Source organism: Perissodus microlepis, chromosome 1 (genome assembly GCF_051167445.1).
Source record: "Perissodus microlepis isolate ML-2025 ecotype Zambia chromosome 1, ASM5116744v1, whole genome shotgun sequence".
NCBI classification, from domain to species: Eukaryota; Metazoa; Chordata; class Actinopteri; order Cichliformes; family Cichlidae; genus Perissodus; species Perissodus microlepis.
This window is the reverse complement of record NC_140461.1, coordinates 10,370,730-10,385,633: the sequence shown is the minus strand read 5'-3', so window position 1 is coordinate 10,385,633 and position 14,904 is coordinate 10,370,730. Positions and strand designations below refer to the sequence as shown.

The 14,904-nt window shown below is 40.1% G+C and overlaps 1 protein-coding gene across 12 annotated transcripts in view; it reads left to right on the top strand.

Annotated features, from left to right (window-relative positions):
- celf6 (CUGBP Elav-like family member 6) overlaps positions 1–14,904 on the top strand; it is a 158,407-nt gene that overhangs the window by 90,404 nt on the left and 53,099 nt on the right. For all 12 annotated transcript variants that reach the window (XR_014800309.1, XM_084929549.1, XM_084929557.1 and 9 more), the window contains exon 3: positions 9,028–9,076. Coding sequence is in view for 11 of the 12 variants with exons in the window: in XM_084929549.1 (XP_084785675.1) it covers positions 9,028–9,076 (49 nt within the window). In the remaining variant the exon portion in view is untranslated. The remainder of the gene's footprint in view (positions 1–9,027; positions 9,077–14,904) is intronic.

The window sequence follows — 14,904 nt, the reverse complement described above, 5'->3', positions numbered from 1 at the left end:
CCTCTTTATACTGTGAACTACTTTAGCTGTTTTCCCAGGCTGGCTCACAAACATTTGTGCTGTGGCCTTGCAGAGTGACAGATGCTCCTGGGAAGCTACCAGGTTATTGTTGTGATTCTTGCCTTGGCTCTGTGTGCTTGAATCAGGGCATTTAACCTTCCGTGCTTTGGAGCCTGTACTGGCAGCAGTATGTGTGCTGTTATCAGATTGTACTGCTTTGCAATTGTGCATGTGCATAGACAAATGTTGACTGAATTAGGAGTTCCAAATAGATCTTTCTGTTGAAAAAAGAACTCAGCATCTTGTTATCAGTAGTGTCACAGTGTCAGGTAAATTTAGAGTCTCAGGTAAATTAAGAGACGCTAAAAGATTGGCAAAGCATAGAGTGAAACCAAACTTCTCCTTCTTGTTCCTAATTTCTGAGAGAAGACATTTACAAGCTTTATCCAGAAATGTTTATATTTATGTTTATTTTAATCATGCTATTAACTGTGTCAAACCTTATTGGCAGGGCTTTTAAAACTCAAAGTCACAATATTTATCATTATAATTTCCAGAAAATGAAGGCACTTTACATAATTATGGCTAAAATTATGGTTGTTATTGTTTTCACTTTTGTCAGAGAAAACACTATCTTACTCTTCTGTGTATATTGTTAGTTTCACATTAATACAATGCGTATTGGGAAGTATAAGCAATTAATCAGTGTTTAGAAACACAGTATTAAACAGTGTCTCTAAATAGCCTAATTATGACTTAAGTAATTCATTGGATATTTAGTTACCTGACAAACTTCTCTAATTACACTGAGTTAATTAAAAAAAATAATTGATGAGATTTTTACAATGCAAAGGATACAATAATAACAATTTTTCTTACATTTTCGACAAACACAAGTTCCCTCTTTGTTATAAATAACAGATTAAAAGCCCAACATATTATACCTCCCTCATGTTGACACCACATTAGTTTTATGTGCTGGCAAAACTGCAGTTTTGACTTTAAATGATCACATTTCTAAAGCCTAACAATTAGTTATTTATGCAAAAGAACAGAAAGTATTTTTGTATTTTAGAAGTCTGTTATTTCTGACTTTTTCTTTTTCTTACACTTTGTTGTTTCTAGTTTCTCCTCATTCACCATTTTTTTTTCATTACTGTTTTCCTTTTGAAATGCTCCAGTATGTACCACACACACACACACACATACATATGGCCCCGGTAATGTCCCTGCAGCCCAGTGAAAGAGAGAGGGAAAGAGAGGGGAGAGAGCAGCAGTCGCCTCACAAGAGCAGACCTCATAAAACTCCCTGTCACTTTGACTAATTTGTTAGTCTTGTCTCACTGTGTTGAATTGTCACCCCCCACTCCCCACCTTCTGATGCACCTCTAGCCAACTCCCCCTGTCCTTCTTTCCACCCCCCTAAATCCACGGGCAGAGGAAAAAAGGTGGAGGAATAAATGTAATATAGCGTACTGGCCATTGGTTGGAGTGATCTACACAGCAATCCATCTACAGTCAGAGGAGGAACAGTGGCTTTATGGAGCAGAGGATGGTGTGATAGCTCGATTTCTCATCCACTTTCTGTCTGTGTCTACCTCTGTCCCTGCTCCAGAGGAGGCCTTTTGATACGGTAAAACATAAAAACAGAATAGGAGAATAGATCTATTATGAATGCTGTCAGGGCTACAGTCCCCAAGACTGGATTGGGTTGGACCAGGCAAAGCAGGGCAGTGTGGTATAGATTGGTTCAGATGTTCAGCCGGGCCTCTCACAGGACCAAAGAGCCAATACCGGATTCATAGAGATAAATTAAAAGCAAAAACCTCGCTCCAGGAGAGAATCAATTGCCAGGTAATTATGGAGAACTAGAGAGAGATTACAGAGACAAAACACAAATACAAAGATGTTTTCCTAAGATACTGCAGCATAACACCAGGGATTACTGTGTTAGCTAGATTGAAGAAACTTTTTTGCCGTTGATGCCCCCTTTTCTTCCCAAACTGACCCTCAGTACCTAGTCTTTAAATAGGAGCTCAGACTCAAAGCTAAAAATAGGCCACATTTCACCGCCAGCAACCCTCTGCTCAGCTGTCAGCACCCTTTCTCCCTCGTCCTCACAGTGAGGCAGACACAGCCCTCCTTCATGTGTTTTCAAGGGAGACAGGCAGGGTGTGATCACTTTAGCTCTAACCCATCTCCCTCCAACCCACAAGGAAGAACCAACCTCTCTTGGCTCACTGGCCTCACGGGGAGGTCACTGTGAACTCCAATTTAAGAGAGGAATCATTCCCGCTGTGCTGGGCCTGTTTTCCCTCCACACAGACAGAATGTCCTGACGTGTGAGTGATGCATGATGGAAACAGTAATTTGGGCAGGTATAGTGCAGCCAGTGCAAGATCTGGTTTGAAAATGAGGCCTACAGTGACATAATGTTTGTAATTCAAGGTGAAGAAGAGGACTTTGAACGTTAGTATAATGCATACTGAGAATGTAAAAACTATTAAATATGTAGATGTTTAATTTTAGCTAGACACTTTGTCTTGTGTGTAATTTCAGTTTTCATTAGGGCTTCCACAGAGCACATACTGGAAGAAAAAATTATCTATTAAAAATCAGAAAACATACAAACAAACAAAACCACACTGTTGACAGAGATGTCAGTTCCGCTCACTGAAACAGATTACTTAACCACAATTCTCTGAACCTCAAAAGGCACTAATATTAATGACAGAAGACAGGGCATATATATCGGCTTAATAATGGTCTGTGCATTTCATTTTGTAATCAAGAGCCTCTGTCTCAACCAGTGCCTATGGCTCTTTGTGGGTTCTGTAAGAAAAGTCAGTCTGCATTAAGCATCTTTAATTGAGCTTAAAAGGCTGTAAACGGCATCAACAGCTCCAATGAATTCACTGACGGCGAAACTGCTGAATGATAATGAGAGGCATCAAACAATGGATGGCTTATCAAGATAATGATCCCTGATGACTTGAATGGAGATGAAATAACAGCAAGGATGAATTAATTAACCGGTGTCAATATTATTTTTTCTATTTTGTTATTCATTTGTAACATTTGACTGTGGTGAGGTATGACATTATGCAGTTGTTGCATGAACAATAGTAAAAACAAAAACAAGAACAAAAAAATCACTATGTTGGGGACATATTTAAGGAAAACCCTGAAACCTTGGTACAGCCTCTGTTGTACTATGTGGAGCTTTTAGCTTGCATGGTTTATGCTCATTTCCTGCTTAGAAATCAATACAAAGCTGTTCTGAGTGAATGTCTTTGTCCTCTGAAAAAAAGACCAAAAAAGCGAACCCCAAAATATTTTTGTCCTAATGGAAGTGGTCCCTTGCAGGTTTGCATAACCTTCTTTAATAGGCAAAGAGACCTCACTGAATGGGTGGATAAAAATGAAAAATCTATGAATTGTGTGCTGTGTCTTTGCCAATCAACAGATCTCTAATTAAACTACTTTTTGGACTGACATGTCAGACAGCACTCATCAACAAACCAAACGAGGAATTATCTTTTGGAATAAAGGTGCTCCATCCCTCTATTAGACTTTCATATACGTGCAGAATCAATGACAAGACAGTGAATCTTTTTTTGGCAGCACATGTTGGCCGAACATCTTACTAAGACACTTCATTCAGTCATAAGTGTCATAAGACACTACATTAATTCTCACTGATCCTCTTTAAAGATCTTCCTTTAAATCCACGGTGTCACAGTTAGACAATACCTGAGTGATGCAGTTATTCCAGTTTCAAAAGGTCAGTGTGTATTACTGTTTTTTCTTTTTGTTTATGCACTTACATCACATTAAAAACGCAATCGAGCTTGATTTGTAGATGTGATGAACAATGTAATGTAGTAGAGCAGAAATATGGGTGTAATTGTTGTTTTAGTTAACAAAGTAATTTATGTGTTTTAGACAGGAAAACATTTGCACAATTTTCTAGTAGAAGTCATGCAAACAGGAGTTTGTGGAAAATTGCTCGTTTATGTGCGGCTTAAAAGGGGCAATGCTCAATCACACTTTTGGCAGTTGTGGGTTTTTTCGAACATTCAGAAGCAGCCAAAACTAAATGAGTCTAACTTTGTTAATTTTCTAAATCAAACAAAGTGAAAAGAACCAGAATGACAATGCAAGTCATTTTACACTGCATATACAGGTTGGTTATAAAACAGATCAGTGTCTCTTTTACAATACAACTGTGCTTTTATGACAGATTGAAAAAATAATGAACCGTCATTCGATATCTCTATAAAGGGTAAAAAAAAAAATCAAATAGAGGTTTATCATCTGGGCTTTGCACCCTGAATATGAAGATGAATTGCATTTATTATAAGGTTGCCACTCTGCACCTTCTGGACAAGAAGATTTTTCTTTTTCGGTCTGGACTCTTCCTTTCATTTGGTGAGCCACTTTCATCAGTGCCACCGTGATTGGCACAGCTGTTTAAAAGTTATGAGATGAGTAATGTAACTGACTGAAGAGGTAATGATTCATCACCACACCTTCTCCTATAAATATCCCAATTCACCCAAAGCAACTGTCAAGCGTGGATGCTTATTGAAGAACGAAACGAGCAGGTGTGCCTGGATCTGGTTTCATTTTGCATCATGTGTATATGACGCAATGATTCCACTGGGTGTTGTAAATGTATCATTAAAATTAAGCTCAATATGGAAATATTTCATTGCAGCCTTATGAAACTATAGTTTGGAATTAACTTTCATTTTATGGATTCAGCAAAGTGCCTTTTGTTTAGCAACTTTTTGTTTATTACACCAGCTGCATTATAAGGACGTTTTTTGGGAGTTTAAGCCAACACTAACACTCATTCTGCATCAGAAAGAATTGGAATTGATTAAATTTGTGACTTGAGTAGTTAATTCTGTCTGGTGCGCAAAGTTTTACATCATGTTGATGTTTAAGTTTGTCAAGTTTTCGTAGCTGATTAGAATGTCTTTATCAAATTATCAAAGTTGGACGATTAATCATTTGGATACTTTCCAGCTGTTTAGTAGCCTAAGTTGTAGGTAACAACTGAGATAAAGTATTTCAGCTTACAGATGAGATGTTCATCAGATGTTCTCTTAATATTTGGTAATGTTAGTTATCTAAAAACCAGGAAAGAAGTTAAAGAATCAGTCAAGGGGACTCGAGAATGGCTGAAGTGTTTAAGTGTTCACACTATTCCAAGTGTGAGCACTTATTCCAAGTGTGAGCACTTATTCCAAGAGAGCAATATTTGTATGTAGAGCATCTGATAGATAGAATTTATTCTTGGCTGCTTTGTGAGCTGTGGTATTCACATACCATAGTGAAACATGGTCAAATGCCAGTGGTGTCCTTGTCTGTCTTTTCCCCCACTGCACTGTTATCAATCAGACACACTGGCCAAAGACAGATATTCTTAAGTGAATGTACACACAAATACACAAGTGTACACTCTGAAATATACTGTCCTTTAGTTAAAAAATGTAAGCAAGTTTCTCTCTTCCATACTTGGTCCAACCCTTTGCGATTTCAGATGACTTTTACTCATCATAACAGTATGACTCACTCCTGGAGATTAGAACTGAAACAATGAATCTGTATGTATAAAGAAAATATGAACAGAAAGGAAATATGGACAAATGGGAAAATATGGACAGAAAAAAGTTAGTAACAGTAAAAGACAAAAAAAGAGATGAGGAGAAAGAGAGATGGGTTCTCTAAGTGCAGTAGCACACAGGCACATAGCTGTGAGTTCCCAGGCAAGTCAGCATGAGCTGCCTATTTGTCAGCATTGATCAACCCATTAAGGGGCTGTGGTGGGAAGCATATTGGTTTTGGAGGCCAAAGGGGCAGGGAGAGACAAAGATAAAGCAAGACGGGGGGTGGTTGAACTCCTTTCAGCCTCAGCAGCCACATGTCTGCAGGATGAAAGCTTGTAGTCTTCCTCTCGAAAGTCTACGCAGTTCATTTCACAGGGCCCAATGGGAAGGTAGTAGATACCATTTGTCTAACAGCATCTCTGGAGGCTCCACTGTATGTGTTATCTTAGCTTCCTGCCACTGCAATGCTAATAAGGAACTAGCTAGCTTCTCAGACATACAGAACGTCACTTGTCATCTTTCTCAGTGTGTCTGTGTGTGCGCGCGTGTGTGTGTGTGCATGCAAAAGGTGGGTGGTGGGGTGGGGGTGGGTCTTGGCCCAAGGGGAAAGTAGGCAGCCTCTTCGCCCAGCCTCTGATGAATTCATATAATTAACTCTGCCTTGATCTGTTGGCTAATCCTGCACTCAGTAATAAGGGATTAAAATGTCACCTAAGCCACCTGCTGTTATTGAGCCCCAAGACTTTTGTGCTCCTGTGTGTGTGTCACAGTATGTGAGAGAAAGCGAGTGAAGATAAAAGTAAAGTTGAATTTTACAATTTCTGTGTAGCAAGCTGGAAACATTCTGTTTTTCCTCAAGAAAATGTATGCAGAGGACACTATAAAGTAGCTCAGAGAAGCAAACATCTTAATTCCAGCCATATGCAAGTGAGCACCACTCACAACCCCAAAGTTTGGCAAAAAAAAAAACGAATTCCATAATTTGGCAGGGAGCTGGAGCAGAAGTTGCAACAGACTCCCTCGAAAACTCATTGTCACAGTCACTAAAAAGGGACATGAAAGTGGGGCATGCTTGAAGGTGGGGGTTGAGAAATCTCTTTTTCCCCCTCCTTTCTTACTGTGACCTCCTTGGATGAAGTAAAAAAAAAATAAGAAGAAGAAAGAAAAGCGTGCCAATTGGTTGGCTAAATGCCTACAGACCAACAGCCAGCTTGCCTTGCCTGCCTTCTGGCCACCTCCACTTGGTTTCCTAGCAACCCCAAGTGTACTTTGGGCTGCTTAATGACTCTTGTTGCTGCAGTGGCTCAGGGGCTACTAATGAAGCCTCCTGACCAGTCGCTTCCATTTAAAACCTGGAAGCTGACTGATCACTGGGCGTGGATCTTGGGAATTCAGGCTACCCTAAACCTCTTATGTGAGACCATTTCTGCCCTAAAAAAAACCCAAAACCTCACCTCCAACAACTTACACATGTACACACCACACCTTAGCTTAACTCTAAATAACTTTCTGGCAATAGCAGACTCGCATATCAATACTTTACCTCTCCTGAACTTTATGTAAGATTTACATGTGAATGTAATCACGGGGACTCACATGGGCTCCTATCACACAAAATTGCAGGATTCCAAATTTATTCCTTCACTGAAGAGTCTCAGTGAACCAGGCTCCCACAGAAACAATGGATGTAGCCTAGAAGAAGAAGAAAATGATATTTTTTGTATTGAGAACATTTATGCTGAGGGACTGCGTTTGTCAACAGAAGAGAGAGTGCAAATTATCTCAGTGATTTATCAAATTATCTCACACCAACACTTGAAAAAAGTGAGTACAAAGCATAAAGGCAGTGAGTAAAAACTGATCTTTGCATTTCTGGCCATCTGCTGGATGGCTATGCTCCAGGAGGAACGCATACTCCATGAATATATAATATGAAATTTTGTTACTCCAATTAGCAACAACTTAACATATTTATTTGGTTGCTCTGGTCTCTGTCTTTCGCTCACTCTCTTTTTTCTCTGTGTGTTCATCTGTGAACAGCTCCATGGGCAAGCCTTGTGATGCCTCTGTCATTTTACAAAGCTTTGTTCCAGTGTCGCAACATATTGCTTCGAGAGCACATTACGTCCCAGGAGTGTCACCATGTATACAGTTGTCTATACATGTCCACCAAGTCTATATTCAACCAAGGTCTGAGCTCATGTCAACTGCTGTCAAGTGCTGTGTTGCCTGAGGGCCACAACACCCACTATCCTGCCCTAGTTGACTGATCTGAGTGGGCAGTACTCTGTGCCATTCACTGGCACTCTCATGTTGGACCTGTCTGCATGGCCTAGTTAGAAAGATGGCCAACTGAAGTCTGGAAAAAAAACAAAACAAAAAAAACAAAACAGAAAACTCAACGCCAAAAATAAAAATAAAAATACAATACAATGCCAAATATTATGTGCGTAGGTAGCCTCAATAAATAAGGGTCTTCGAGGGCTTAAAACCACTCACCTTTTTTACAGAGGAGTAGGGGGATGTTATTTGTATTTTAGAGATCTGTAACACTAGATCAAGTGATTTTCTGTATTAGTATTCAAACTCCAGGGAGAAAAAAACCTGGGGAAGTTTTATTCATGGCAGGCAGCTTTTAATGTGTGTGTGTGTGTGTGTGTGTGTATATATATATATATATATATATATATTTTTTTTTTTTTTTTTTTTTCTCCATGTTAGCTTGGCAATGTTTTACTTTCACCACACTATGAAATTAATTCCCTACTGTTAACCTTTCAGAAGCTCATAGCTATGCCGTTCGGAGGCTCTAGCACAAGGAGGGTGCTTGGGAAGGGTGGAGTTGGCTGACCAGACCAGTAGCATATTGGTTGTAAGTCACAAAAGGGCTCCTGGGTAGAGATGCGAAAGGGGAGGAGGGGATGCAGGCAGAAAAGAGGGATTGCTGAGGGTCAGGAATGAGCAGGATATAGCTGGTGACTGGGAGTCTGGAGCCAGGAGGGGACAGGAAGAGCAAGGGCCAGCCAGAAAGGACCTCTCCCGGTGGGGCTGGGAGTGGCTGATGTAATGGCATTAATCTCCAAGTGCCATCTGACACCCAGTGTGGCTCCGTCATTGAAAAGTGCTAATTCTGCTGAACTGTGAGGGGAATTCAGGCATCTCTAGAGGCAGTGCCCTGGATTAATTAAACATGCTGGCATGGAGTACTGGACAGATTTATCTCTTTTTATGCCATCTTCACCATTTGATTTTTGTGTTTAGCTAACAGAGGAGGACAAAGTCAGGACATTAACACCAGGAACATTACACCATCTTGCACCTTATGTGGTTTCCAGCTAACGTGGGATTTCCCTTTTCTTTCTTCTCACTCTTTCTTTCTCTCCATCTACTTCTTTCCCTTTCTCTCCAGATGAACCGGCCCATCCAGGTGAAACCTGCTGACAGCGAAGGACGAGGAGGTAATTAACCTTCTCTTGGTCTCTGTTGCACCCCCACCCCCCCATTAGAAAACACACACATGTAAAAACACAAATACACTGAAATAGCACTCATGTAATCCCTAATAGTCTGCTCTCACTTGAGAAAATACCAGGAGTTAGTAGACTAGCCTGTAATATAGGTCACTTGCTTCTATTGACTTCCAGTCTGTGCCAGCAGAGGGGCTTTCTCAGATTTATAGTCACTGGGAGCAGTTCAAAGACAAGATAGAAAGACATGGAACTAAATAAAATATTGAGAAAAGAATAGAGGAGGGAATAATCTTTATTCCTGATTTTAAAGTCAGTATTAAGAGGAAAATATCATCCAAACATACATAGATGAGCTAGAACTTAAAAACATGTCAACTGGCTCAGCACTACGACCGAATAACATTTTGAGGTATCATGATCTAAGACGTTTGGAACATTTGTGGTATAGCCATAATGTGTTTTATCCTAAAATAAGAGCATGACTACAGTAGTTGATAGTAACACCTTCTATCACTCTATGAAAACTCTGCATTACCTCAGATAGACTTATCTACCTACCTATTCACTAACCTGTCTTTTTACTTGTCTATATTCCTATCAATTTATCTGCCTCATTAATAGCATATAATAGCACTGATAAATGGAACCATGTAAAGTTAAATTAAGTAATTTTCAATGATTTCCATTATGTGATGTGAGCATTTCAGTAGAACTCAATGGATGTCTTTTGCTTAGTACAAAAAGGTATGAATTGTGGTGTGAATTAACAAATTGTGATATCAAAACATCACATTCTGCTTTAACATTCTTTTGCACAGCTTCCTATCATCGCTAATTTGACTTTCATGGTGATTGACTAGATCATTCTAGTCACTTTTGACTAACATCACTGAGAATAATGCAGATTAAGTTAAAAAAAAAAAAAAGATTTATGCGGGCTGAATTTGATCTAACCGAACAGGTCTGTGTCAGCCCCGTGCTTTCATTTCAGAGTGGTGATTTAGACTGCCTAGGTCAGATTACACTGAGTCACTTTGCTGATTTATATGGTCAAGTGTTAGTCTGATGGGCCATTTCAATTGCCATACACCCCCCCATGCAGATCTTATTTTTGTCATGGCAGCACTTTAATTAACGGCCATCTAAAAACAGGAAAAGTCTGACCGACAAGGCCTGGGAGAGAGCCAATCGGCATTCTTACCAAGATAAATTGGATCTCTCGGCTTAAGAGGGAAGGATGGATGGGTCCCAATATCAATTACTACCCTTTTCTCTGCAGAAAGAGAAGGGAGATGAACAGGTAGTCTGAATGAAATACAGAAGGCTTTTACGCTGCCCCTGCTAGTCTGTCAGATGAACTTTCTCTATAGGAGGACAGGATAGGACACAGCACAGAATGAAATAAGACTGAGCAGACAGGCCCCAACAGAGATATTGAGCGTTAATGGCAACAGGAAGTCAGCAGACAGGCCAGGGAAGTAAACCACAGTCATGGCTGACAATGAAATGAGATTTACTATGAAGGCTTGTGGTTAAAGGAAAATAGACAGCCCTGCTAGGGCTGACTAAAAGTGAGAAAGTAGCGAGGGAGTCATCTGTGGAAGGCTCAGGACCAGTCAGGTACACCAATCCCAGTGGGGCCTTTAGACTGTCAAATCCAGGGCTGAACCAGGACATTTGCACCTCTAGAATGGAGTCACATTTATCACTACCAAGACATCAGCAATTATCTGTCATGGGAACTTGTGGAAGGGTCTCGATTACGTGCCTGTGCAGACATTAGGGCCCATTACTCCATTTGGAGACTCTGGTAGCACTTCTTTTGTGCACAGTGTCCCTGAGAGACGTCCTCTCCCTGGGGATATGGGAGTGTCAGGAGGAGAAATAAAAATCAGTGCTCAAAAAATGGCTGGTAGGGGGCCATAGTACCACACCATAGTGCCAATAGGCTACCGCTGTGGATCATAGAGCACATTCTCTGGCTGTCTATTACAATTGCTCTTGCCTTACTTTATATTTTCCTTAGATTTTCAAGAAAGAACTTAGCATTGTAGGGGAGCTTAGCTGCCTTTTAATCTGTCTCTTATGACAATTATGTGTCCACAAATTTAAAATTTACTCAGTGTACTTTGAATGTACTCGGCACCCTGTTTTTTTGTTTGTTTGTTTTTTTGTCAATTGGTCTGTGGTCATTGGAGGAAAAGGCACTTGAAACCCAAGAAAATTGACTTAAAATCCAAAATGAAAAATGCATCTCTACAATAGATCTTTCCATATAACCACTTTACCCTTTCTTTGTCCATCTACCATTGGCAAAACAGAGCAAAGTAGGAGAAGAAGCAAGTGATACAGAAATGGGGATTCAGTACAAGGCCCACAGAGAAATGCAAGAGAGTGAGAGATGGAAGACAAAAAGAGCAAGAGGGGAAGAGACGACAGGATGAGAAAGTTAACGGAGGGTGATGGAGGCAGCTGAGTGAATCTCAGCAGTAAATCATCTCAGAGCCGCCCCATCCCTATCTCCGCCTTGCCTCGCCAGGAATCTTTTTCCCCCTGACCTTGTCTGCTGCTGTGTCTGTGAAGAAAAGATGGGGCCAGATTATCTATGATTGGAGATGGCCATTATCTAAACACAATCTTCGAGCCAGGTCCCACTCCTCTAGCCACTGCTGTGAGACTGGAGACCACACTGATGAGAAGAAAGATGATGGGTCATCCAGCGACACCCTCTCCTTTTATTAACTCTGATAAGATGGTTTCAACACTCTCTTGAAATGCCCAGCAACCTCCATCAACATCCATCAACATCGACTTTTTCACAAAGTGCCACTCAGTACATTTGTCTACACATCTTAGCTCTCCATACTTTTCTCATATTGGAAACTTATACAGTGTCAGAATAATTTACACCCCTGCACTTAATACTCAGCAACCCTATGTGAACCTTTTTAATATCTTGTCCATGCCTTTTGTCTGTCTGGCTGAGGGGAGTCTTTGTGAATGGCTCGTGTTTGTCCTTGCCAACCTGCTGCTCTTCAGAAGGCTGTCCTCAGTTGGCCAGTGGAGAGATTGACAGGACCTTAAGATGTTTTGTGCTGCGCTGTTGTGCCCCAGCCCAGCAGGTTGGGAAGAGTGAGGGCTGCTCACTGAGTCAGTCGGGCGGGCTACAAGGGAGGGGGTGTCTGGAGGCACCTCATACCCACAGACGGAACATGCACCACTTTACATGCAAATGAACCCAAAAGATCCCCCTGTGCCTCTGGAAATAATTGTGCCAAAAAAAAAAGATTCCTGTTAGCAGTTAATATGTGGGATTTCCATCAAAGTCAGTTATTCTGTTTTAATTTTAGGTTTCAAGGCACAGACTGAATGGCCTAGCTTTTAGGATACTGTATACAGTTAATTTCTCTCAGGTTTTCTTGATCGTTCTGTGTTATTTTTTGATCATGCATAACGGCATTTAAAGCTACTCCCCTACCCCCATCAGTTAAATAGATGTGACACCTCCAGTGGCATAAGTAATGTGTTCACAAATACAAAGCCTGTATCACGTACCATCATGCCTGATATGCTGACAATTTAGATGTTTGTTCTCCCCTGATTATTCCATTTAGTACCTCACTATACTGGATAATCCACTTGTACACATCAAATAGGGACCAACAGCAGAGAGGTTTAGTGTGTGGTTCCACATTATTTTGCTCTGGAATGGGGTCTAACTATGTCTGGTAACCGGGTAGGAATGAAACGTGTCAGAAATAGAATGAGGCCTTTGAAGTAAACGCATGCATATTCCCTATCTCAGCAGACACCGATGCTTGGTTAGAAATGTTTGTTGTGATATTTGTGACATACTGGGTATCCATTTAGCATCGTTTTCCAATGAGGAGAGTACCATTTCAGAATATTATGTTGTTAAATTAAGAAATATGCCCAAAGAGGAGAAATTCAAGCCTCATGTGGGATTGCTATTTTTGGCTGTTCAATTTATTTTTGGGTTTTTCCCATTAAGTACCAGATATCCATGGATGTTTTTATGGTTTCTGAAAATTGGGCTGTGCTTAGGCTGTTAGATTTGGTCCAAGTTAATCTTAAGATAGGCATGTTTAAAAAAACCCAACCAAAACAAAAAACAACTAAATACATTTAACCCTAATGCTGACATAGAAATATGATCAAATCCCATCAAACAAAAACCTCAGAAAGACATTTTTTTCCATACACATTATCAACATTGAAATGTGAAAGGTGAAATGAAGCATTTTCAGGTTGTTTACATTCTATATATTAATACTTTATGTATATCCCTTTATGCAAAATCCCCAAACCCCAAATTTTCTAATCTGCTGATTAGAAGTCTGACAAAAATCTTAATGTACAATCAGAATATGATTCACATATTGATATTCACACATGAAATATTTACATTTCTTGCAATATAATAATACAGGAAATTACATCTAGTCTAACATAACCTTACCTTAAAGATTATTATGTCCTAAAGTTATTTAAGAGAAATCTATGGGCTTCAGGTGTGTCCATATATCACTGATCCTGCCTGGTGAGGTGCATCAGTGAGTTGATGACTGTCTCACTTCTGGTGTAAAGCATGGGTCATGTACCGGATTTGGGTTATGGTTACTCCACTCCTGAATCTATATCTGTATTCATACTTAATGATAACTTGTGCAATTGCTCTAGAGTTAGCCTCCAGTGTTGTCTTCCACAGTCCCATTAAGGTCCTGATGAATGTTATCAGTGCATTAGCCTTGTACAGTCCCAAGCTCTAAAGTATCCATGTATGGGGATTGTGTCGTAGGCTTTCCTGTAGTCAATCCAGGCAGGAGCTCCTCCAGAATTCCTTTCATATGGGTGGCCTTATAGGGGTCCCCAAAAACACTGGGGTGGCACACCAAAAACAGAATTTCCAGTTTTATTATGCTGTTGTCAAATATAGGTTACTTGAAGAATATGGCAAAGAGACAGAAAGAAGATAATTATGTACATAGTTAATTATGTACGTAGTTAATTTCCTTGACTGGAAGTCCCAACCATCGCTGTAATGATTCTCAGCAGAGCTGAGCAGAAGTAGCTTAAGATTCACTTTCCTAGAATGGAGTTAACTTTAACAGCAAACTTAATCAGGAAAGACAAGTAACAATTATATATTGTAAGATTGTGAACTGTTGCCTGTCTCTATGTTGCCCATGAGATGCACCAGTGATCTGTCCAGGGATTGGCACCAGCCCAATTCTGCAACATGATATGGATCAAATACTTGTAAATAATATGGTAAACAAATATTACCAAGTAATTAGGTCAGTAGTCCTTTCACTGGAAATAAGATTTTTGAAATTTCAAATACCACACAGATACCTTCATTTTTTTCAAAACCAACTATTTGCAGGTACAAAACAAAAATAATCATTCGCCATCACATTTATTCAAAACAGTTTTATCCGTGGATGTGGGGGGCAGCAAACTTTGGTGGGTGGCCAATTGACTCATGTGCCAACTCAGCCTGGTCAATGCGAAGCTTCCATATTGTACAGAGTAAAAGGAGCTTGCAAAGAAAAGCGTCTGGACTTCTTTAAGTTTACTTGAAGACGTTTCACCTCTCATCCGAGAAGCTTCTTCAGTTCAGAACTGAAGAAGCTTCTCTTTGCAAGCTCCTTTGACTACGATGACCTGGATGACTGAGAACCTTCACAGACATATTGTACAGAGGCAATTAAATGGCCAGTTTGATGGTATCATGCCCTTGTTGGGATCCTTTGGATCAGGATTTTTTGTTATGTGGACTGGCTCTTGTTCTG